Consider the following 26,177-nt stretch of genomic DNA (forward strand, 5'->3'; position numbering starts at 1 on the left):
TCTTTTTTTATGTATTATTACTAATATTATTTTTTTATATATTTGATTCATCATCGATCATCATTAATAAATCATAATTGGTGTCGCTCTTTAGTACAGTCATTTTAAATTTTTTATTCGGACTAAATCCTACAAAAGGTTTTTTTGCGGGATACTGTAGTGGAAGGGGTCCTATTTAACATACTAAAAGTCCCACCCCGTACCCCGCGTGCGTCGCGTGCTAGAGCGTGAAAAGTGTCCCGCCGCGGCGTTTTTTGCGATTTTCTCGCGAGGGTTTGATTTTACGTCGAAAATGGCTTTATTTTTGTGTTCTACGTCAAATTTCCGATCTATTGATATATCAACTGCCCTTCTACCCCCAAGGGGGGTGGGACCAGAACCATTCAAATGAGAGGGGTTTTCTAAAAAAAACAAAAAAGCTATCGGCGCATATGGGGGATGAAATGGTCCCGGAGAGTGTTCGAGTTGATACCAGCATGGAAGGTGGGTACCATCGAGAAACTTCCGCGTGAAAAATTTCAGATCCACGCCCCCTCCCCTTTTTGGGGAGCCCCCCTTTTCTGAAATTTCAATAACACTTTTCTCAGCCCCATTTCAACCGATTTTGAAAATTTTTCAGTATGTTATGTATATCCTTAGTAAGTATCCCCACAAAAATTTTCAACCCCCTCCCCTCATATTTACCCCTCAAAATGGCGTTTTTTTATATTTTTTATGCCTATTAACAATCAATATTGCGAGGTAAAATTTTGGAAACACGTTTTTTGGATGTATTTTCGGCCCCCAAACATCATATACTGTTTTAGAAATTTTTGCTTTGGTGCGCCGTGGTGAAAAATTGGATGAATGTGTTTTAGGGGGGTAGGGGGTGAAATGGGAATTTTGAAAAAAATAACTATTAACGAGTAGGGTGTCGTTTTCATATGATTCGATACCGCTGAGAACGAATATGACTTCAGATTTTCTGCTACACTCACCTAGACCCCTCCAGAGCCCCTCAGCCCCCCTCAATTTTCATTATTTTGGAAATAAAGTCATTTTCATATTTTGATTATCTCGCGAAATATCGCGTTTTTCGACAAAGTTGTTATTCAAAAAATGTTCTCATATAATTTCCTATAAGAATGGTTCTTATCATGTTTTTGAAAAAAACGCAATTTAAACTCCCAAAAATCGTAATTTGTACCAATTGTTTAGGGGAAGCATGCCTTAACGCCGCTTCTCCTATGACAGAAGACGAAGATAGTGAAGAAGAAGACAACGTTGTAGAACTACAGACAAAAACTAAAACTCGTCGCCGATGCCTAAAATTTTAAATATTGAGATTAATGTAACTTGGAATTTTTTTGATTTCATTATTATGTAATATATACACTTATTCTACAGGTTTCATTTAATTGTAACATCCTTCTAGTGAGTGTGACCTTGAAAAACTTCACTCTGATGTAACTATTTTAAAGATAGTGAAAATTGAGGTCGGGCTGAGGGCTGTGGAGAGAGCTAGGTGAGTGCAGCAGAAAATGTGAAGCCATATTCGTGCTCAGAAACATCGAATCATATAAATACGACACCAAAATAACTTTATTTCCAAAACAGTGAAAATTGAGGGGGCTGAGGGACTCTGGAGTGGGTTAGGAGAGTGTAGCAGAAAATTCGAAGTCATATTCGTGCTCGGTGGTATCGAATCATATGAAAACGACACAAATTTCATCAAAATAACTTTATTTCCAAAATAGTGAAAATTGAGGGGGCTGGGGGGCTCTGGAGGGGGCTAGGTGAGCGTAGCAGAAAATCTGAAGTCATATTCGTTCTCAGCGGTATCGAATCATATGAAAACGATACCCTACTCGTTAATAGTTATTTTTTTCAAAATTCCCATTTCACCCCCTACCCCCTTAAAACACATTCATCTAATTTTTCACCCCGGCGCACCAAAGCAAAAATTTCTAAAACAGTATATGATGTTTGGGGGCCGAAAATACATCCAAAAAACGTGTTTCCAAAATTTTACCTCGCAATATAGATTGTTAATAGGCATAAAAAATATAAAAAAACGCCATTTTGAGGGGTAAATATGAGGGGAGGGGGTTGAAAATTTTTGTGGGGATACTTACTAAGGATATACATAACATACTGAAAAATTTTCAAAATCGGTCGAAATGGGGCTGAGAAAAGTGTTATTGAAATTACAGAAAAGGGGGGCTCCCCAAAAAGGGGAGGGGGCGTGGATCTGAAATTTTTCACGCGGAAGTTTCTCGATGGTACCCACCTTCCATGCTGGTATCAACTCGAACACTCTCCGGGACCATTTCATCCCCCATATGCGCCGATAGCTTTTTTGTTTTTTTTAGAAAACCCCTCTCATTTGAATGGTTCTGGTCCCACCCCCCTTGGGGGTAGAAGGGCAGTTGATATATCAATAGATCGGAAATTTGACGTAGAACACAAAAATAAAGCCATTTTCGACGTAAAATCAAACCCTCGCGAGAAAATCGCAAAAAACGCCGCGGCGGGACACTTTTCACGCTCTAGCACGCGACGCACGCGGGGTACGGGGTGGGACTTTTAGTATGTTAAATAGGACCCCTTCCACTACAGTATCCCGCAAAAAAACCTTTTGTAGGATTTAGTCCGAATAAATCTTCCCATATCATCTAAAATTCCTGTACTACTTAGCTTGACCAATTTTTAAGTTTTACCCGTTAAAAATGATTTTGATGTGTTTATAAAGCAGGAAATTGGTTCATTATAATTATATTCATTTATATAGAATTAGAACACTTGTGTTATTTACGTGTAGATTGTATCAATAATACATATTTATTATTATTAATGAAGTATAATCTATTTGATTCATTTGTTATCAGTGTTTTTTATAAACAAATCTGTCTGCTATCCAATAAATAAAAAACATATCGTTGGACAGGACTCACTAGGCCTACTGTATTGTTTCAGCGAAAATAATTAATTTTCATGATGAATTGTCTACAAGTATAAAAGTTTCAATAAAAAAACGGCGAATAGAATTTGAAACGTTGATTTCTCCGAAAAATATTCATTGAATCTCAAAAATAAGCACACCACTGAATTCCTCGTACCAAAAAACACCCTATTTGACCTTTTGTTCGATCAATTTCGTTTATAATCGATTAAAAATGACGAATTTCAAAATGAATTGAAATACCCCTGCGAGAACCTTGATAGGCAACTTGTTCTACCGCAACTTGAAAATTGAAATAGCATCGACGGACACACAGCGCCACCTATCGGAATAAAACGAAACTTTCGTTCTGTTTTTAAAAATCGTTGTTGTAAAAGTGATGAAATGAGAGCTAGATATGCGCGTGGCGCTATCTATCGGAATATCATAGAACTGCTTCGCAAAGAACACTCTAAAACGCATTTCTGACCCTCGAATTCGACGTAGTTCCGTAATATTCCGATAGATAGCGCCACGCGCATATCTAGCTCTCATTTCCTCACTTTTACAACCTCGATTTTTAAAAACAGACCGAAGGTTTCGTTTTACTCCAATAGATGGCGCTGTGTGCCCGTTCGATACACAAGTTTTATTTAAATAAAACAACTAGTGTCTCCATGCAGCACAATGAGCTGGTCGTGATTTTTGAAATATGTTATTTGAGTTGCCTATGAATTATTTTTGCAGGAGCATTTATTGTAATCGAAAAATTGCCGTGTTTTTACTTCGATCAGTTATGTAAGTTGCCTATCGAGTATTTCGAAGGCATTTTTGAATATAAATCTCGTATTCTGGTTTATTTTCGCTATGCGAATTACTTACCACTTAGCATAATTATCGTTTCGAGACAGCTTTTTGACATTTGTAGCCATGCTTGAATTTTGGCCTTCGCAGGAGTGTTATCTATGGCTGAAAAATCGTCGTATTTCGTCGATATTTTAAAAAAATGAGCTACAAGGGAGGAGGGTGAATTTGAAAATGAACGCAGTATCATCATTATGAGGCATCGAAATGTATGTTATTGAACCTCCTGAACTCGAATTTGACATTATTTCGGCCTTTAGTCGGCAGGGGCTTCGAAGACTGCAGGGGCAAAATTTCGAAATAAGCTCACTCATCATGTGAGGTATCAAATTACATGTTTTTGAACCCGCTGATCACGATTTTGGTAATATTTCAACCCCAAACCCAAAAGGGGCTCCAGAAAGGGAGGTTAAAAATTCAGAAATTAGCCCTAATAATATGTGACACATCAAAATATATGTTTTTGAAGTTGCTGCGTACGAATTTGATATAATTTCGAAGGAAACGCCAAAAGGGGCTTCTGAGGAGGAGGTTCAAAATTCCAAAATTGACTTAAATATCACGCGACATATCAAAATATATGTTTTTGACGTTTCTGAACGTGAATTTGATATTATTTTTGCAAAAATCCCAATAGGGGCTTTTGGGGAAGAGGTTCAAAACTCAAAAACAAGCCCAAATAATATTATGTAGCATATCAAAATGCATGTTTTCGAAGATCCTAAGTACGAATTTTATTTTACATATTTTGGAGGAAACCCCAGTAGGGGCTTTTGAGGAAGAGGTTCACTAGGGAAGCTCGCTCAGTTAGGTATACTATGAATGAAATGAAATCTTGACCTGATGATAAATCTATTTGCGGTATTTTAAAGGTGAATGCACAGTTTCAAGAATATTTGCCAAAAATATCAAGAGTGAATTTTCTTTAAGACTCGATTGTCAAGTTCGCCAAATTTCGGTGCTGTTAATTTAAAAATTTGAGAAGTAAAAATCCAGGAAGCGTGCGTTCTAATGATGTTTATTGCTATAAAATTATCTAATACCATATGATTTGGGGGGGGGGGGGGTACGCGGCCCAAAATTTCGGTCGAAATATTGAAAAATTTTAATAAGTGTGTAGCTCAGTATTTATGGTATTTCATAAGTTCATACAGCGGAGAAAATGCGCAGACGCGAAGATGCGACCGATGTAATTCAGTCTGATGGGCACGGGCAATTTGACTCATTTCTTCATTTCTGATTCGTTTCAATTATTTTTTTAGAAATTGAATTTTTGAGAGCGCGGGTCTACGAAAGGCGAAAGCACTCTGAATTGCTTTCAAATCGATAGAAATTTTGCTTTTCTCCTAACGCAGGAACCTAAAGATGAAGAATTGAAGAAGTTACAAAAAAGTGTTAATCACCAAGCCGAAGGACTTAATATTTCACATAAAAACAGCGTGTTTTGGCATGGAATGACCCAATCGTCATTTCATTGCTAACTTCGAAGGAGTATAACTATTTTGGCAGCTTTTTGAATTGGGAACACTTTGGTATGTGGTTTTTGATCGTGATGGTTTGAAATCGAAGCATCGAATTTGGAATTTTAAATGCGTTTTACGCTTGACTGAATCACGTTAAATTGAAAAGGTACCTACGTAAATTAAAATTTTTCAGTTCAACATTAAAAACTGCGCCCATTTAATGATCTTACTGCGGAACTTCTCGAGGAGTCTGCCTCCAATTTGAAGGGGATATCGTGATTTTTGGAATGAACGTGGTCTATAAAACGCCCATAACCGAAATTTCAGCTGCCCAAATTGATTTTCCAAGTTCTGGCAAGTTTTTAAAAATTCAAAATAGACCTATTTTTGCTTTTTTTTAGAAATGCATGCTGATTTGATGAATCAATTCTTCCTAACCGAATTTCACCATTTTTACCATTCTGGAGCTTTTATAGGGTGATTTTTAATTTATTCAGAATTTAAAAATTTTTCAAGACTGAATGAAAAAATCAATTTGAGCGGCTAAAAATAGAATTGCAGCTTATTTTCGACCTATGTTTAACAAATTCATCTAATATTTGGCCCGATTTCAAAGCGGACACCTTGAGTTTGTTTTACCTACCTATTAGAGAGAAAAAAGATGAAACTTTTGAAAATCAAAAGTTTACCGAATTGACCTAGAAAGTTGAAGTTTGGGATATACCTAGCCAATTTTCAATATCGTTTTGAGCAGTTTTGCGGAGCTTTCAGCAGGTTTTTGAGACTTGAAATTTCCACAAAATTTCATCAAAATGCAGTTGGAAATCCGAAAAATATCAACAATATCAACATCTATCAACACAATTTATCTAAGGTTGTGATAGAGATTAAGACGAATTCTAATCATCTCATTATACTGAGAAAAATATTATCAGCAGATATTTGAAAAGTAATTAAAAAATTATTTGATCAAGAAATTGATTCCGATGGGACGATGGGTACTTATAAATGGCCAAATAATTTGGAATTGATTCAATTTGAATACTCGTACAACTGGTGTACGGATGTATTTGATCCGTTTTAGTGCTGCGTTTTCTAGGTAAGTTGCTAAGTACCTACTCACATAATTATTTTTTTCGACGCTTTCCAAAATTGCGTACATCGATTTGTATAAATGCAGCCTGCAGTTTGCTTATGGGTCATTCCACGTCAATTGAGCCAAGAAGTGGTAGGGGGGTTCGGCGATTTTTTTGAAATTTTTCCTGTGGAAAGACCTTTTGAAGGGATGACCAATGGCGCAAATAGCAGCCCTCTAGCCCATTTTTAACGGCAGCCAGGGGGTGTCAAAGTTTTCAGTGATCCTAAAAAACCATCCATTTCAGCTACCAAAATGGAACTTTTTCTCATAGTTAGGGGTTTAGAAAGGCTTTTCGGTGATATCATAAAAATCAGTGTTGTCACTTTTTTTCGTACCAAAAATTAGCTCAAAAGTTTCGAAACGTAGTTTTTATATTGTTCCAACTCTCAAAAATTCTGAAAAAAATATATTACGGACAACTTTTGATGCTGAACAACATATTAAAAAATTGGGATGGTAACATGTTGCGAAGTCGATTAAAAAAATTTTAAGTTAGCGAAAAAATGCTATTTTTTGATTTAAAACTTGAAAAAAAGTTTTGATAGGTGAAGTTGACCCATTTGACCCCTATTTCTACGTATCTGTCGAAAAAGTTGAAATACCCTTTCACTCGATGAAATGACTTCTTCACAAAAAAATCAAAATTCGAAATGATTCAAAAAATGAACAAATTTTTATTTTTTTGTTGTGAGTGTAATTTTTAACAACTTTTTCATGAAATAGGTACGCCAGAAAGAGGTCAAAATAAGACGGCTCAATAAATTTAAACTTTTTTTGATAATTGAAATTGAAAATTGCATTTTTTCGAAATTTGATTTTTTGTGAGGAAGTTATTTCATCGAGTGAGAGGGTATTTCAACTTTTTCGACAGATACGTAGAAATAGGGGTCAAATGGGTCAACTTCACCTATCAAAACTTTTTTTCAAGATTTAAATCAAAAAATAGCATTTTTTCGCTAACTTAAAATTTTTTTAATCGACTTCGCAACATGTTACCATCCCAATTTTTTAATATGTTGCTCAGCATGAAAAGTTGTCCGTAATATATTTTTTTCAGAATTTTTGAGAGTTGGAACAATATAAAAACTACGTTTCAAAACTTTTTGAGCTAATTTTTGGTACGAAAAAAAGTGACAACACTGATTTTTATGATATCACCGAAAAGCCTTTCTAAACCCCTAACTATGAGAAAAAGTTTAAACTGTTCATTAATATCTAGTTGTATAGCTAAACCTTAATGCCATTTTTTTTTTTTTCGTTTGTAAAGAAAATGTACATACCTACTTACTGTAGTGGAAGGGAATAGGTTGGATTTGGGGTCCTGAAGTGGTCCCCTTTCAATCTACTCGTAGCTTTGATTCTTTCATTTTCGTTTATGCCTGTTCAGGTACTTCAGTTCCCTTGTTAGCAGATTTTTGTTGACAATTCTTTTTTGGTTTTTTGTAATTTTTTTGTTTTTTTGGTTGGCGGTAATTTTGCTTTTTAAAAGTATTTTTTAAGTACTTTGTGCAGCTGCAAAACATTCTTATGCTAAAATATACATATATTAATATGTTACACTGTAATAGACATTATAAGGGGTTACAGTTGTTCATTTTTTCAATGAAATGGTCAATAAAATTATTTTTTAGCATTGAAAAATGTGCTCTGTTTTTTGTTTTCAACAGATCTGTTCGTCATGATAGAAGACATGGTTTTCATCTTCTTGCTGGTTATGCAACCGAGCACCGTATTGCTTAAGGTAAAATAAATACAGCTAAAAATTAAAACCAAATTTGAGAGGCGTTTCGCGATATGGGTCCTTGTGGTGATTCGATGTTTTTTTTTTATTGGCGATTCCGACTTTCTTTTTCACGAGAAATCGAATGGTGCAATCAGATTTCGCATATCTCATCAACTTCTCGTTTTAAAAATTACTTGAACATGAATTCTCAAAAACTCACATTTTTGGGAAATCGAAAAACAAAGTTTTTCGTTTGTTTTTGATTTAAAAAAAAAGAAAAAAAAGTTCGATGGAAAAATTATTTTATTGTTGTTACCTACGTAAAATTTCATGGCGAATCCGAATTTCTCGGTATTTTTTTGCGGGGTAGTCTGTAACGTTGTGTAAATTCGGCTGTTCACCACAAGGTCCCTTTTCTAAATCACGGATATCAGGCGATGATGAACGAATTTCGTCAAAATTTCCCATCCAACCTATGCGCAAGACAACACTGCACCCGAAAATAAAAAAAAAAAAAAATTGAAAAAATTGAAGCAATTCGATGTTTGCTCTCTCCTGAAAAAATCGAAATATCACCACAAGGGCCCTTATCGCAAAACCCCTCTCATTTAAAACATTGGGTGTAATGAATTACTGCTACAAAATTACGACGAGGCCGCGCGATATGTGAATATTGAATTTTAGCAGACCTCAGTAGGTTCACCATAGGCGTCGCAGAGGTCAAATTTCTGGATGGGAAAACGTTCCTTTCTTCTGACATTGTGCTTTTTAGTGTGCATAGCACACTAGGTATTGGTTTTTTGTTTTTTTCACTTTTACCCCTTTGGGGAGGTGCTGGGGGCCATGGGTGAGGTCAGTTGGAAAAACTAAGGCCATATTCGTGTTCAGCGATATCGAATACATACTATTTCATGTGTCACACGAATCAAACCATTTTTTGACTTTAACCCCCCCCCTTGGGGAGGTGCTGGGGGCCGTGCATGGGTCCAATCGAAAATCTGACGTCATATTCGTATTCAGCGTTACAAAAAAACATACTATTTCATGTATCGCACAAACAAAACACTTTTTGAATTTTTACCCCCTTTGGGGTGGTGCTGGGGGCCGTGGATGGGGTCCAATCAAAAATCTGACGTCATATTCGTGTTCAGCGTCGCCGAAAACATACAATTCGATATATCACATACCCCAGATTTTCTTTCGAAAGTTTCACCCAAAATTGGGGGTGGAGGTGCCCCTCCTCCGTCTACGAGTACCATCTCGAAACCTAAATATTTCGAAAAAATATCAAAATGTACATCTATGGAGATTTTTTCAAAATTTTAAATGATAGCTCCCTCTTACAGCGTCATTTTGAAATTTGAACTTTCAATTTGAAAGTTCAACTTTCAACTTTTGAAAATTTCAAAATACTTAAAAAGTTCAAAATTCAATGCCCTTTTGAACTGTGAAATCAGTTTTGATCAAAGTATCATAGTTTTGGAGGAATGCGCTGCTGAAGTTGAGTACCTCGAGACAATGTGAAAATAATGGAAGCCCCCCACCCACCCCCTAAGGGGGCTGGGACCAAACTGATTGCGGCTTTCTTACTTAATGGGTGGGTAGAATCCTCCTGGACAACTTTTCTCTTAAAACGGACATCCTAAGGAACATTTTAAAGCAAACTTGCCAAAAAAAAGTTGGCCTTAGTTACAAAATGGCGGCCATTTTGATTGACAGGTCAGCCGAAATCGCAGATTTTGCGTTTTAACATAGGACTTGCACGAACTTTTTCAAACTTTACAAACGTAGATCGAAAGATCATGCAAAAATGTATCACTTGTCAAAATTTCAAGTGCTAAAGTGCGTTTTTCGATTTTTGGTGAATTTTTGAAAATCAAATTTAGGCCAAAAATGGGGGGAAAAATCAAAATTTTACCAAATTGACCAAGAAAGCTGAAATTTGGGATATACCCTATTTTTGACACGACAAATCGATTGGAAGCGGTTTCAACACATTTTGAGCAGTTCTGGAGCCTCCAGCAAATTTTTGAAACTCGAAATTCCCACAAAATTCCATCAAATTGGAGTTGTAAAGCTAAAAAAATTTATTCTAAAAAATAATTTCAATAGGTACGCTACGAAGTACTGCAGGTATACTTCAAGTCGTTTTGGATCCTCCAGCGACTTTTTGAAAATTCCTAAAGCCTCCAGGAGATTTCTGAAACTTTAAATTTTCACAAATTTCATCAAATGGAGATGGAATTTACTCTACACTCCAATTTTAACACCCTCTGAAGACGACTTCAGGTGGGTTCAATTCATTTTAGAGCCTCCAGCGACTTTTTTGAAAATTACTGGAGCCTCCAGTAGATTTTTGAAACTTGAAATTTCCTCAACATTAATTTATCAAATGGAGTAACGTTGGCAAGCTGAAATTTACTTCGCAGACTACATGGTGGTTTCAAATGGTTTTGAAGCTTCCAGCTACTTCTAGGAAATTTCAATTTTCCAAAAAAACGTCATACAACCTTTCAAAAAGTTGCTGGAGGTTCCAAAACGACTTGAAGTACACTAGCAGTCAACTTCGTAGCGTATTGAAATCAGTTTGCAGAATGAATTCCGACTCTCCATCTCAGTTTGATGAATTTTTGGGGAAATTTCAAGTTTCAAAAATCTGCTGGAGGCTCCAGTAATTTTCAAAAAAGTCGCTGGATGCTCTAAAATGACTTGAAATCCACCAGAAGTCGTTTTTAGAGGTTGTTAAAATTGGAGTGTGGAGTAAATTACAGCTTTCCATCTCCATTTGATGAAATTTTGTGAAAATTTAAAGTTTCAAAAATCTGCTGGAGGCTTTAGGAATTTTCAAAAAGTCGCTGGAGGATCCGAAATGACTTGAAGTTCACCTGCAGTACTTCGTAGCGTATTGAAATTAGTTTTTAGAATAAATTGTAACTTAACAACTCCAATTTGATGGCATTTTGTGGGAATTTCGTGTTTCAAAAATCTGCTGGAGGCTCCAGAACTGCTCAAAACGGGTTGAAACCATTTCCAATCGATTTGGCATGTCGAAAATAGGGTATATCCCAAATTTCAGCTTTCTTGGTCAATTTGGTAAAATTTTGATTTTTTCCCTCATTTTTGGCCTAAATTCGATTTTCAAAAATTCACCAAAAATCGAAAAACGCACTTTAGCCCTTGAAATTTTGACAGGTGATAAATTTTTGCATGATCTTTCCATCTACCTTTGTAAAGTTTGAAAAAGTTCGTGCAAGTCCTATGTTAAAACGCAAAATCTGCGATTTCGGCTGACCTGTCAATCAAAATGGCCGCCATTTTGTAACTAAGGCCAACTTTTTTTTGGCAAGATTGCTTTAAAATGTTCCTTAGGATGTCCGTTTTAAGAAAAAAGTTGTCCTGGTGGATCGGCGCGGCGGGGGGATGCAATTACTCCTATTGTCATATACCGGACTAATACATAGGCCTCAATTTTTTTTCGAGTATGTCGTTCTCCACTTGAAGTAAACTTCTTCATCTCTTGTATTCTTCCTCTCACGCTTCCTTATTATACATTATTTTCTCAGAAGTTATACCTACTTATTTGTACTGAATCTCTCTTCCAAAAGATTTCTGGTCCACACGTCCTTCGGGTGTTAGAATAGAACCATTTTGTATGGTACACTCAGTGGAAATGTTTTGTATTGGAAATTTGATCTGTGGTATTTTTTCCGTAAATGTGAAGTTGAATGCAAAGTTGAAGCGAAAATATATAGGTATGATATAAGGGTCAGGATTCCACAAGGGGGGAGGTACCGTGTCGAATGTTATTCTAACTCTGCCAAACGTTCTCATTACTACAAGTAGCAGTACATTACAACATACAAATGCGAAAACTTACCATGTTCTGTTTTTTCTTACACAGGGTTCCAGTATTATTCCAAATCATAATTCATCTGCAACTTCTGAAACATTTTTTCTGGATGAGTCGTATAGTTTAAATGATTTTGAAAAGGTTTTGATTCAGCACAACAACATTTTTGTGGACAAGACTATGTTCATTGTGGAGTTGATTAATCGTATAGGAAAATGCGAACTAATCAGTCGTCCTTCGTGGTGGGGGAAAACCTTCAATATGGGAATGACTGCGTCTTTTTTTGATATTCCACACCACGAAGATGGCTCAGTTGATGAGCACAAACGAAACATGGTTAGGTCATTTTTTGCAGGCGGAGCTAAAGTTGTGTTGCCAAGTAGAGAATCACCCATAGAAATGAAACCATTAAAAATTTCGAAAATTGAAAGCGCAATGGACGAGATCGGAAACCATCCGACAATATTCATCTCATTCGTTAACAGTGGCATAACATACTCGTACGACGAATTTATCATGAATTTAGCAGAGCAAATAACGACATTAATTCAGGAAAGACACTACGCCGCGTTTTTGCCCAAGTACTGTGAATTTTGTTATCCAGACATGTGTTCCATATTACTAAATAGTACCTCCGAAATGCTCGCATCCAGTCCACTTGGAACCTTAAGTCATAGCGTAGAAATAATGACTTGTCTGTTAACACGCCATTTCGGAAGTGAAACTGTCATCCTAATCGATGAATTTGATTACCCGTTGAATCGAATGACATACGATAGTGAGGATTTCAACAAGACCACAGATTTTTTGAAAAGTTTTATCGGTTGGACATTCAAAGGTAGACCAACAACAGCCAGCGACATATACCGTGGTGTCATAACTGGCGTACTTCAATTTTCCAGAGTTGGAGTATCAGCAGAAATGTCAGTTTGTTGCGATTGTAGCGTGCTACAACCACATTATAGCGAACATTTTGGGTTCACCGAGGAAGACATTCAAACATTATATGAAAAGAATCCCAACTTCCCACATGATCTGAGCCAATTGAAAAATTGGTACGATGGATATACGTTTGGGGAGAGCCGGTTGTATAACCCATTGTCCATTCGTAGGTGCTTCATTTCCTGGCGTGTGGGCAGCTATTGGATTGAAAGCGTTCCAATGGACCTCAGTCCACGATATGGGAAAAATTCGCTGTATGAACCATTTATGGTGGATTTATATCAAAGTCGGGTCCAAAAATTGTTTGTTAATGTACCAGTGGAAGTTGAACTGGTATCCGAGGTTGCTTACAAGGATGTTACAAAATCCTTGGAGTCTTTTTTATCTCTTTTAACATCACTGGGATATTTGACGTATGAAAAACCATCCGAAAACCATCGATTTAAGGTCCGGATTCCAAATAAGGAAGTGCGTGACTTTGGGTTTAAACAAAGTATCAATGTATGGACAATGAAATATGTCTGCGAGGAGTCTGTTATAATACGCGATATCCTTTATGAAATTTACAACGGCTTCACAGAGAATGATATTGCTACCGTTCAAGACAGTTTGTCTCAACTGTTTTCAAAAATCAACGAAACAGCTCCTGCGGATAACCATTGCGATATTGTTTTTGGATTATTGACTCAATTCGACGATAAATGGGACTTGCAACGTAGTTTCAAGGTGATTACTATTTACAAACAAGTAACTTTTCAATGTAGTATTACATTGCGATTGAAGTTTGATAACTGCTACAATATCAATCCGATAGCAATAAATTTTATATTAAATGGTGATTCTACAATGGAACAAAACATCACTGAGGCAAAACATACTGGAGATATACAAAAAATAATCAAAGATAAAGTAATGGATTATTCGAAAAAAAAGGTTGCCGAGCTTATGGAGAAATCCAAGATCAAAGCTGCAGAGCTTACAGAGAAATGTAATTTCATCTGGCATACCTGCATTGTAGTTGGGAAAAAGATTCTCTGGATGTTCCCCCATTAGAAATAGGTACCTAGATTAAAGATATATTACCTGTAGTAATTATTATTATTATTATTATTATTATTATTCTATTTTATTTATTTATTTATTTATTTATTTATTTATTTCAATTTAATAGATTTGTTGTAGGGTAAAAGCAGGTAATATGGGGTTGCTAGAAATATGTGGTATACCATCTTTTTTCGTAGTCTATGAATGATATCCAACAGGAAAAAATTTAAGGTTAGTTTTCAAATGATTCTAAAATAATCTAACCAGATCCAAAAGTGATTGTGGTCACAAAGTAGGTACTTAGTCTGACAGGGGTGGCAGCCTTTGTATAGCATATGTAGCGTACAGTGCTACACATGGGAAAAACTGGTGCTACACATAGGAAAAAAGTACTACTTACACGCGAAGAAAAAATTCTGGACACCCAGGAAAATTTCCAATTTAAGGAAATTTTTCCAAAAAATGATATTTTTTATTTTTTTTAAATCAACATTGGAGCCTCCAGCAAATTTTTAAAAGTTTGAAATTCACACAAAAATTTTACCCAGTAAATTTGAAAATTTGAAATACATTTTATAAGCTAATTTCAACACGCTGAATCGATTGAAGATGCGTTCAAGTCGTTCTGGAGCCTCTAACTATTCTATGAAAATTTCCGTATCCCAAAACATGTCATAAAATCTGTCGAAATGAACTTCAACCTCTTAAAGGTGTTTAGTTTTCAAAAACTGCAAAATCCGAAAATCCATTGATGGCTTCAGAACAGCTCGAAACCATCACCAATCCATTCGGCCGAGTCATTCAAATTCTGAAGTCTGGTGATTTTTTAACATTTTCTACAAAAATTTCAAATCGCACTGGAAGGGCTAAAAATTTTGGTTACCTAATTAACAGATTGTTACGCTCCGGGGGGGGGGGGGGGGTAGTTTACGGTTCAAAATGGTGCTACACGCGTAAAAATTTGGGACTTTTTTTTACTTGATAAACTCAGGTGGCGCTACACATGAGAGAATTCTAGGCTGCCACCGCTTAGTGTACTTTTTTATCCGCTAGCGGTGTTTTTTTCATGCAACTCCGAGAGTACCTAAGTAATACCTACGTTAAGTTTTTTGAACATTTTCCTAAAAAGTTTATAATATGTAGATATATTTTTTTTTGTAATTTCAAGTAGCGTACCGGAAAGAAGTACGATTTTACTATCTACCTCAAATTTTACTTTTTCAGTAAGCCGTTTTTTTCAATAAAAAAAAAATCTGCTGTTGAAATTTTTACCTGCTGGTAATTTATAGGATACCTACTTTGTTTTTTCGTAGATTTTTCAGAATTATTCTGGGCCACAAACAGAGTTAGAATGTAGAATATATAATGTAGAATATGTAAAATTGTAAAGCCCACAAATGTCTATAAAAAAAAGAACCAAAAGACTAACATACCTACTTATGTACCTATATAAAAATTGTGAATTAAATTCGTTTTTCAATTGTTTGTTCAAGTATTTCATTTATTTTCGTTTTTACTAGTACTTCATCTTACCTGCTACTGTTTGTAAATTTTCGACAATGTTTTCAAAACATTGAAAAGTCATAAAAAAATTATGAAAAAGCATGTTTTGTTCGTGACAGGTGTAAAAACTGAACACTTTTTTTTTTTTCGTTTTTCAAAGTCCATTTTATTGTAAGTAATTTTAACTAGTAGGTACTTCATATCACACCTTCGAAGTGATAAAAAAAATCGATTTTGACATTTTTGAATTTTTGGGCGGGCTTGTATGACCCCCTGCAACCAAACATAACACTTTGAGTTGGGTAGGTACACTACCTAGATCTATTTAAAATGCAAAACGTGTAACTTAAAATTCCAAACAAGATTGCAAGTTGTTTGGAATTAAAAACGTGTTATCTCAAGAAACTCCCCTTTTTTGGGAAAAAAATATCTTGCATCCAAATGTGTTTAAGAAATAGCCATAAAAAGTGTACCTATCTTCTATTATTTTGTACAAAAACAAAAAAAATATGAAAATGGACCACTTTTCAGAGAAATTAAATTCATACAATTTAATTAAATTTCAGTTTTTTGAGAAAACTCGAAAACTAAGCATCCCAGGAAAAAACTAACGACAACGTGACGTTATGACGATTGGAAATTTAATTCTCTGCAACTTTAGCCGTTTGTAATGTTTTTGTGGGACGCTTCGTTTTTCACCTCCAGAATGATTTTGATAAAAAATGTGTAACTCAAAATGTTTTTTAAAGTAAACGTTGAAATGTTTCCTCTTTAACAACTTATTTTTCCTAGTATTCTTATGCTAAATGAAGGAACAATATCCAATTCAAAATGAGTTATCGCCTAGGTACATTAGCAGCTCTCGTTTTCATTTTTCAAATTTTTCTTCTATCGTGTGTACATTGTACAACAGCAGGTGCGTGAATGAAAAAATTTCTCGACTTTGATTTTCATATAATATATGTAGAAAATTTGCTATCTGTCGTTCGAAAATGAATGATGAATTGGAAACGTTTAATGATCCAAAACGGAAAAGCATTGATTTTTTTTCGTTCCTCTTGTTCGTAAGTAGGTAAGTATTTTTAATGAAGTGAATGAAACTTCAAGAGGTTGTAGGGTAAATGTGCCTAAGTTTGCGCACCTAATTTTCAAACTGCCATGCCACTACTTTTTATGAAAAGCAGCTAGAATATTGAAATTTGTACAGAAGGTTCCTCAAACATTTGGCTATGATTTGCCCCAGAAATAAAATTTTTAATCGATTTAGTTTTTTGATATTTTGACCAAAAACCAAAAAAAGTCAAATGCGCAAACTTAAGCATAATGCCTTCCTAAGATTGCGCATTCACCTTCTCAAGATTGTGCACCAGTGAAAAACATAGAAATTCGTCAATATTGTTTAATTAATGATGAAAGCAAACAAAATGTCTCACAGGAACGTGCATTTGAAACTTCTGAGTGAACCACACTGGAAATGCGCTCATATCTGGTATTTCCAGCATTACCCCCATTTCTCCCTAGCTTTTGACAAGGAGTAAACTCGATATACGTGTATAAGGTGTCATTTCATTCAAATAAATTGGATTCTTAATGATAATTTTGAAAAGTATCATTATTAGTCTTAGAAAAGTAGCAAAAAATAAAAATCGCAATCTTAGGCACATGAGTGTTTTTTTAAAAAATTGAAAAATTGAAACCTAATTAAAGCAGAAAGTACTTGAAATATGTGCTTGTTATAATCCCCAGACAATGACGAATCTAAAAATAGCGTATTTAGATTTTTACTGCCATTTCCATAAAAATTTTCACGTGTGACTTTTATTGGAAAAGTTATAAAAAAATTTGAAAAAAAAGTTTTTCGCTTGTCATTTCGCGACACTTGGTGCTACCATCACCAAAAAACGTGAAGTATGGTCATTTTGATTCTTCTTTCAAGTAAAGGCGGTATCAATGTTGTAACTCTCACTGGTTCTGAGAAATCGTTACTGCGCAATCTTAGGAAGCGCGCAAACTTAGGCACATTTACCCTATAGATTGTCTTTGACTCTCATGCGGACCATCCGAAAATTTACAGGGATCCATTGTCAAGTGGGGAAGGAATGCCAAATTCGAAGATTAGAAAGTAAAACGAATTTTTTATTTTATTTTTCTTACTCCTTTGGGAGAGAGAGGCTTCGCAGGTGTTAAAACTAAGTAAGTATTAAACAGTGCTTTTAGGATGAAAATGTATCACATCTAACTGAAAATTAGGATTCGAAAACGTTAAGATTTTATTTTTTTGGATCTTTTCAACTTTTTTTGGAATTTGAAACATTTTTTTCACGCAAATAAGCCAGAGTGTCCTCATGTTGGTTAAGGGTGCAATTTTGATGAATTCGCAAAAAATAAGAAAAATGTTTGGATCATTCAAGTGGCATTACCAACGTATCATAGTATTCCAAGGGACGAACAAAATAGGTTATTATGACAAATTGCTTATCTTCAAAATTGAAGGGTCAAACACAATTTTAAAATTTGAAAATGTCAAAGTCTAGGGCATAACGAGTTTGGAAGTTTTGAATCGAGTCATACCTAATAACATTTTTTGTTCGTCCACTCCCATACCTACTACGATTATCTGACCGAAAGGAAGCTTTCACTGATTTATGAATTTCTCATTTATGCAGAATACCATAATAGGTTATTGAAATTTACTCGTAATATCAACATTTATCTAAGGTTGTAATAGAGATTGAGACGAATTATAACCTTCTCATTATACCGAGAAAAATATTATCAGCAGATATTTGAAAATTAATTAAAAAATTATTTTGCTGTATTAAAACATCCAACTGTTCATTGAAAACATTGAGTAATTTCAATTCAAAGTTTGATTTTCGCTGCGCACTTCTAGTTTTCACAGCTTTGAACTTTAATAGCTTTTGAATTGTAAAAGCTAGAACTTTCAATGAACAACCATATTAAAGAAAATAAAATTCTGAATAGTTTACGTTATTATTATATCAATGGTTTCACGTGAAAGTTTAAGTAATTTCTATTCAAACTTGATGCACACAAAAATCCAGAAATGAAAAGTTTAATAAAATCTCCATTTTTATGTGAAATAAACAAAACTTTACATCAATCGATAGGAAATTTTATTAGCTTTAATTCATGCCGCTATAAAAATCCACACAAATTTATATTTTTCGAGAAAAATGAAGAAAACGATCTCATTTTGTTAGTTTTCAATGCGTTTTGATAAGAATTTGCCCTCTAGCGAGATAAGAATTGGTGGCGGTATCCTGTTTGCCTGCAACAGCATCCATTCCCACACCAAAAGTAGCCTACTATGGATTGTTTTACTCTAATATGTCATATGGACTTGCATTCTGGGGAGGAAACAAAACCCTTCTAGATAGGATATTCCTTATCCAAAAAAGAATTATTAGAACAATGTTTAATTTAGCCCCTACCCAATCCTGTAGACAAACCCTCATTGATGAAAAAATTGTAACAACACCATCTCTATATATACTACGGGTATCAATAATGATAAAAAAGAATATCATTCAGCCTTCAGTACTGACCCATACTTATAATACTAGAGGGGTAAACTCAATATTTGCTGATCAAATGAGTACTAAAGTGAACAGGGAAGGAATAGATACTATGGCAGTAAAAATCTTTAATAATCTCCCTCCAAAAATCAGAGACGTCCATATCACTAAGCTATTTAAAAAAGCTCTTCATAAATGGCTATTAAAAATGGCATTTTATGATGTAAGTAGATGAGTTCCTAAACTCTATTATTATTATTATTATTATTATTATCTTGTTTAACCCTGTTGCAATTTGTAGGTGCATTTGTTATGTCGGGGTACATGTTGTTTCGCAGCGCACGTTTCGCCGCAGATCATTTCGCCACCGCGGTGATAAAAGGCAGAGCTTTCGGGAAACCCCCATTTTAAAGAAAATAAAATTACAAACAATTTTCTGCATTAAAATACCTATGTGTTCACTGAATATTTCGATTAATTTTAGTTCAAAGTTCAATGATTACTGCCTGCAGCTGGTTTTTGCAACTTAAAGCTTCGAGAACTTTTTAACGGTAAAAGGTACGTAGAGCTTTCGGGAAAAACTCATTTTAAAGAGGATAAAATTCTGAACATTTCAATCATTCAAAACACATATGTGCTCATTGAAAATTTCGAGTAGTTTATAGTTTAAAGATGACGTACGTAGTATTCAAAAATCAGTAAAATAGAAGTATTCATAAAATCGTTATTTTTACGCGAAATGATGAAAATTTAAGATCAATCGATACAGAATTTTATTTCCTTTAATTTGAGACTACATGAAAGTTCACCCGAACTCGCGTACAATCGAAAAAATTGCATTTTTTACATGAGAAATCGTATGCGTCTATAGTAGTGCCGGCCAAGTTGTCCTACCTTGGCACAGGCGCTAGGGTAAACTATCCCGCACAGTCCCATATGACAATGCTCTATTACTCAAATGAATAAACTGGTCTCGAACTGAACTGTCATACAGATCATTTCGTTCGTGAATGATTCCCCAAAAATTGATTAAACCAAGCCACTCGTTCTCAAATGATGCGCCATTTGCTCACCATTGAACCCTCAGAAAAAAATACATTTTGTTCTTGTAAAATTCATCAAATATTATTCAAATGAATCGCGAACAATTCCCTAGCTACCCGCAGACGACCCGCAAGCGACCCGCAAGCGACCCGCAGGCGACCAGCAAGCGACCAGCAGACGACCCGCAAGCGACCAGACTATGTTATTTCATGCATTTTTTGGGGCAAAAAAACCTTTTTGTTGCGAATTGAGCTGAAAGTAGGGCTATGGGGGTCGTTTGGAACGGCGAATTCATTTCCGCCGTCAGATTTTCATTCAATTCATTTGTAAACGATTCTACAAGAATTACTCAAATGAATAAACTGGTCTCGAACTGAACTGTCATACAGATCATTTCATTCGTGAATGATTCGCCAAAAATTGATTAAACCAACCCACTCGTTCTCAAATGATGCGCCATTTGCTCACCATCCTCAGAAAAAAATACATTTTGTTCTTGTAAAATTCATCAAATATATTATTCAAATGAATCGCGAACCATTCCCTAGCTACCCGCAGACGACCTGCAAGCAACCCTCTGGCGACCCGCAGATGACCCGCAAGCGACCCACAAGCAACCAGCAGGCGACCCGCAAGCGACCTTCAGGCAACCCGCAGGCGACCAGACTATGTTAGTTCATGCATTTTTTGGGGCAAAAAACCTTTTTTCTGCGAATCCAGCTGAAAGTAGGGCTATGGGGGTTGTTTGGGACGGCGAATTCATTTACGGTGTCAGATTTTCATTCAATTCATTTGTAAACGATTCTACAAGAATTCCTCAAATGAATAAATTGGTCTGGAACTGAACTACCATACAGATCATTTCGTTTAGTGAATGATTTGCCAAAAATTGATCAAACCAACCTACTCGTTTTCAAATGATGCACCATTTGTTCACCATTGAACCCCAGAAAAAAGTTAAAGGCATCAGGACACTAAATGAGCCACCAATGTGAATACGTGTGTGTACGCGTATAGGTACGTGTGTGTGGGGGGTAGCTTTTGACGTTGTTTAGCTACATGTATATGGTCAAAAACGGGTTTTGGTAAGCAGCTCCACTAGCCGCTTGGCATAGGTGATGGATTGTGGGTCAGAAGGTCTGGGTTTGAATCCTGCCCGATGTGCAAAAACGTCGACACAATGTGTCTGCTGTGTCCTCGGATTTGTGACTGCTTGTGTCTGTTTAAACTGGTTTTTTTCAGACACATTATGTCCGTTTTTTATGTTTCCCCTTCGGCAAACGTGTAGGCAAAATATTCCAGCACAGTATGTAGGTATGTAGTTCTCATTTATGTAGCCTAATAAAAGAAAATATTCTTTTGTTTGGGACTACAATAACAATAAGATGAATTCCATCCCAAAACGTAGCCTGTAGATACAGTTAACTGTTTAGGGTAGTTGCACAGAAATGTATAGTGACAGAACCGGTTTTCTCCGTGCATTTACTTTCTCTTGGATGTTTATGTTGGTCACAGCCTCCTCTACCCCGCGTGTAAGGGATGTTTCTCATCTTCATTTATAAGAGTACACCACTGATGAAGGTTTAGAAATTAGTATCAAAGTGTGCATACATGCCAATCGAGCCTCATTCAAGGAGATAATTTTTTTTTTTATCAATTTTGAGTAATTTATTCCCCCAAAAATATGTATGTGTAGCAAATAATTTTTTAAATTTATTGAGGTGTGTTTGAGCAGTGTGTGATGCGTTTATGAGAATGAAATACATATTTTTTTAAAAAATAAAAAAATAAAATTATGGGGTTCCTGACAAAAATTAAAATTATATAGTCTGTTCACCAAAAGAAGGGACCGAGCTGAACAGAAAATTTTCTGTTTGCGGCCAAATATTTGCGCTGCGATTGAGGCCATCATTGAGAATTCGAGGTACGCTTACAATAAACAGCAAGAGAGTATTCAAATTTTCAATACTAAATTTCATTTTCACGTCAATTTTCCTATTTCATTTCAACTAAATACCTCTATTCAATATTTCATTTCATTCCAGATCAGAATTTGTACTTCATTCTACATACTTTTTCGATTTATGTAACATGATAATGTGTTTTGTACTTTAAAGTAAGCACACCCTCAGTTTTCAGTGAATTTGCAACGCAAATATTTGGCTGAAAATACAAAACTTTTCGTTTAGACTCGGTCCCTTCTTTTGGTGAACAGACTATAGTGTGCTGAACACCAGTGGCATGTGTGGGGGGGGCAGGTTTTTAGACACAAAAAATCGAAATTTTGTGTTATTTCTCGAAAATTCTTCAAAATGACTGAATATGTCATTGGGAAAAGGCAAAAGTACTGCTTGAGTGAAGTGAGAGCAAAACTTTATGAAAACATTGGTTCCAAAATTGAAAAAAAGACCACTTTTGTATGCATGTTTTATTTTACATTTTCACCAGAGCACAATTTAGTACCTAGCTGTGTTCAGAAAAAATGAAAAATTTGCACTTTTCAAATGGTTTGAATAGGTACAAAGAATGTTTCTGGAATTTTCCTTTCAATTTTTTAATTTTAGAATTTTGAAAATTTTTGAGAGGAATATCTTGAATAGCCCAAGTGAAGCGAGGGAAAAGTTTTGAAAAATTTGTGATTACGAAAACAATGAGCAACTTATACATTTGACATTGCTATACTCATACTCGTACCATGTAGCATAGTACTCGTATAGGCAACTATTCCATCAGCAAGCGGTCACATTGTGAACGCTTCGCGGTCACATTGTGTCTGTTTTTCACAACATAATGGGTATTGTTCTGAAAACAGACACAAAATGTCCGTTTTACTGGACTTGTATACCGTTGTGTCTGTTTTTTACGGACACGCTTGCACATCGGGTGCTGCGGTCACAAACTTTTTCAAATTTTTTTTTCAGGATTTTAATTTATACGAGTTCTTTTTTGACAGAAAATTTATTTTAATCAATTTTTTTGATTTTTTTATTGAATAATGAACTTTTTGGACAATATGGTATCGTTGAGCAGTAGAAAGCAGCATAGTCGTATTCAGCATGATCATGTAATTTTATTAAAGAGAGGTTAGGTTAAATGCCGATATGTAAAGGGAGGGCGAGAAGCGCCCTACCGAATTAGCGCCTGCTAGAGCGAGGTTTCTTTAAAAAAAAAAAAAGATTTTTTAAAAATTGAAATCCGAAAAGTGGCACTTTGTGGTGTGTTATGATTAAAAAATGTTACTAATTTTTGACACGAGGTTGTCAGCTTCAATTCTGAGCAAAATTCAAAATAGGTACTTTAAGGAAATAGGTATCATTTAAGGAGAACATTCTACACAGGTAGGTAGGATCAATTGAAGTAGGAATAGACTAATTACAAAACCCTAACACACCACATAAGCTTCTCGAAGATTCAAAATTCATTCTCGAAAATAAAACAAAAAAGAAACTTCTCCTTAAACTAATTTAGAGCAAAGCCAAGAAGGCGATGAGATTTAAGATCTCATCGGACAAATTTGTTCACAAAGTCCAAACTTTCAAAACTCAAATAACTAAAAATTCATATCTCGTCGAACCAAATGATCTTGGTATTTCATATTGGCTAAATCTAAAATCTCATTGATCGAGATATATCACCTACAAACTAAACACTCTCGATTCATAATGGAATCATATCTTCATAAAAAGCAAGTAAAAGCTAGTTTTAAGTCGTAATTTGACTATTTCAATTTTTTACAATTATATACAAAACCATTTAATTATGGTATATCTGAAGGGACATTTATTGCTCACCTACCTAGGTCATGGCAGAGCCATGCCTACACCAGCACCCTCGGTGCAGCGACTTAGGCTTCCATTATTAGCCTGATGAGCAACTCGAAATATTTTCAGTAATCACGAACTCCGACACAAATAATTCTCGATTTCAAATCATAATAAAAAGTTTAATCTTCTTTCAAAAAACATACTTCAAAAACATAACAAAATAGGTAAAAATAAGAACACCAAACGAACACGACTATCTCGGAGCACGGTTACAATACAAGTTATCGAGCATAGAGTAATCTCGATTCACCTGTACAATTTCCCTTATCTCCTCCATTTTTCTCATCCAAAGAAGAACCATCTTGTTAGTAAAAATGAAGCGAACGCGCTCAAATCTTAGATAGGGGTGGAAATGCGCAAACTCTTCATTTAACATTGGGATGCTAAGTCGATTCAGAGCATGAAGAACACCATTTGGACGAATATGCGGAAAATACTCTTGAGCGAGAATACTTCGGCGACCCGTATTGTCTTTGACACCCTCGACGACGACTTTGAGTTTTTCTTCGTTGCGAATGGCCACCACGTAAGCGCTCACAAAATTACTACGTAGGTAGCACATGTCGAAACTGTCCTCATGAATATGACAGTACACGGGGTGGCGGTCATTTTTACAATCATCGAGTCTCGGAGACAAACAGAGAGGTACCTTTGCGATCGAGCGAGTTTCATAGCGGAAAGATGTTCTCCACGGTATGAAATGAACAGTAGGATTTGTTGGAACACAAATCTTTTGATTACGGACCTGTTCAAGAGCAGTCACCAAGTTACTCGAAATAATTGACCATAGTAATCGAGCGTCGTAGATAGCCTCGATTTTCCGTCCAGCAATCTCGATCTGAAGTGAGAGTAAGTTATCGTGAGCGAATCGAGCATTATCGTAAATCCATCTGGTTGGAATAACATTGAACTGACCATCGATCAACGCCATATTAATAGAGTGGCGGATCTTGTTACAATGGCGGGTTGCTGCGAACGATTCCGTTTCGAAGCGCGGCCACTCATAAGATTGTCGTAAGTGAGCCGGCCAAATTGGTACGCAGATACGATGGTTATATCTCGAGCCTTGGTTCAAAGCACGCTGGATCGCTCGAATGCGCGTATGTTTCTCATCTCGATTATTTTCTGCATGGAACGGGAAATTGATCGGAAAATGGTGATATAATCGTCGAGGGATTAAATGCTCATCGATGATTCGCTCAGGTACATGCTGGTAGCCATGGACGCGATCGGCTCGATCAAGTTCAAAGTCGTCTTCCGATTCGTGGTACGCTGATAAATCGTCACTTGAATCGCTGGTACTCTCGGTTTCAGTCGAATCTTCGCTTTCGTTGTTTTCGGCAACATTTTCCGGATTTTCTTCAATAAATTGAGGTATTCCAACAACAGCTGCGGCTTCGTCAATCGGAGCTCTTTCGAACCACTCAGCTTCGAGGTTAGGTAGACTGAATATTTCCTCGCCGTTACAAATAACGTTGATGGTATTATACGTAGAGAAAGGCTCGTTGATTTCGATGTTTTTAAAATCGGACGGAAATTCAAACATCAACTGAGGTTCGAAATAACCTTCGAATCCAACGCCTTGCATCATAAAGTGAAGTAAGAATTCACTTACATAGATTTGAGCTCGGTTCATTAGTTTCTCCTCCGTATATTGGAACAATTCGTCAGAGATCTCGATTTCGCTTAAACGACGACGCAATTCTACACGTATCGGACACATGACCAAATCAAACCATTTTACAGGTGTCGGTTTTCGATAAGTATTCCCGATGACGATGTCGGCATAAAATGCGGTAGGTGGAAAGAAAGCGACGTTAGCGAGGGTAGCTCCGATTCTTGAGCATTTGAGATCGTGTATGTGGCCCTCAGGACAACGGCCTTTATACTGTTCGGGATAAACAAAAAAGAAAATTCTCGATTAGACAAATACATTTTACATTTATGAAATAAACATATCTATCTAAACATCTTAATTAGATTTAGGATCGGGTGGTTTCTCTTTTGTAATATCGTATACACGAAGATGTCGAACGTTTTCTCGGAGTCTTTCTTTCGTTTCGTCATCTTTTTCGAGATCGTACACATTCGGAAATTTTTCTCGAACAACTCGAAATGGACCATGCCATTGGTCGGAAAGTTTCGAAGCGATACCGTATTCTTTATTCGACTGGATTCTTTTTCGAGCCATAACTAAATCTCCAATCTTCAATCTAGTTAAGGTATTGTTCTTATCAAATCTCTCGATTCGTTTACGACGATTATTCTCAGTATTTTTATTTTTTACGAGCAATATCTTCGATGTCTGGAGGCAATGTTCGAA

At 35.8% G+C, this 26,177-nt stretch overlaps 1 protein-coding gene across 1 annotated transcript; it reads left to right on the top strand.

The window, feature by feature from the left end:
• Positions 1 to 6,192: 6,192 nt before the first annotated feature.
• On the top strand, positions 6,193 to 15,429 carry LOC135846917 (uncharacterized). Its single transcript, XM_065366278.1, has 3 exons — positions 6,193 to 6,346; positions 8,053 to 8,126; positions 12,010 to 15,429. Exons 2-3 carry the CDS (start codon positions 8,064 to 8,066, stop codon positions 13,951 to 13,953), a joined length of 2,007 nt encoding a protein of 668 aa, XP_065222350.1. The 5' UTR covers positions 6,193 to 6,346; positions 8,053 to 8,063; the 3' UTR covers positions 13,954 to 15,429.
• Positions 15,430 to 26,177: the final 10,748 nt, after the last annotated feature.

Source organism: Planococcus citri, chromosome 5, assembly GCF_950023065.1.
Source record: "Planococcus citri chromosome 5, ihPlaCitr1.1, whole genome shotgun sequence".
In the NCBI taxonomy this organism is placed as follows: domain Eukaryota; kingdom Metazoa; phylum Arthropoda; class Insecta; order Hemiptera; family Pseudococcidae; genus Planococcus; species Planococcus citri.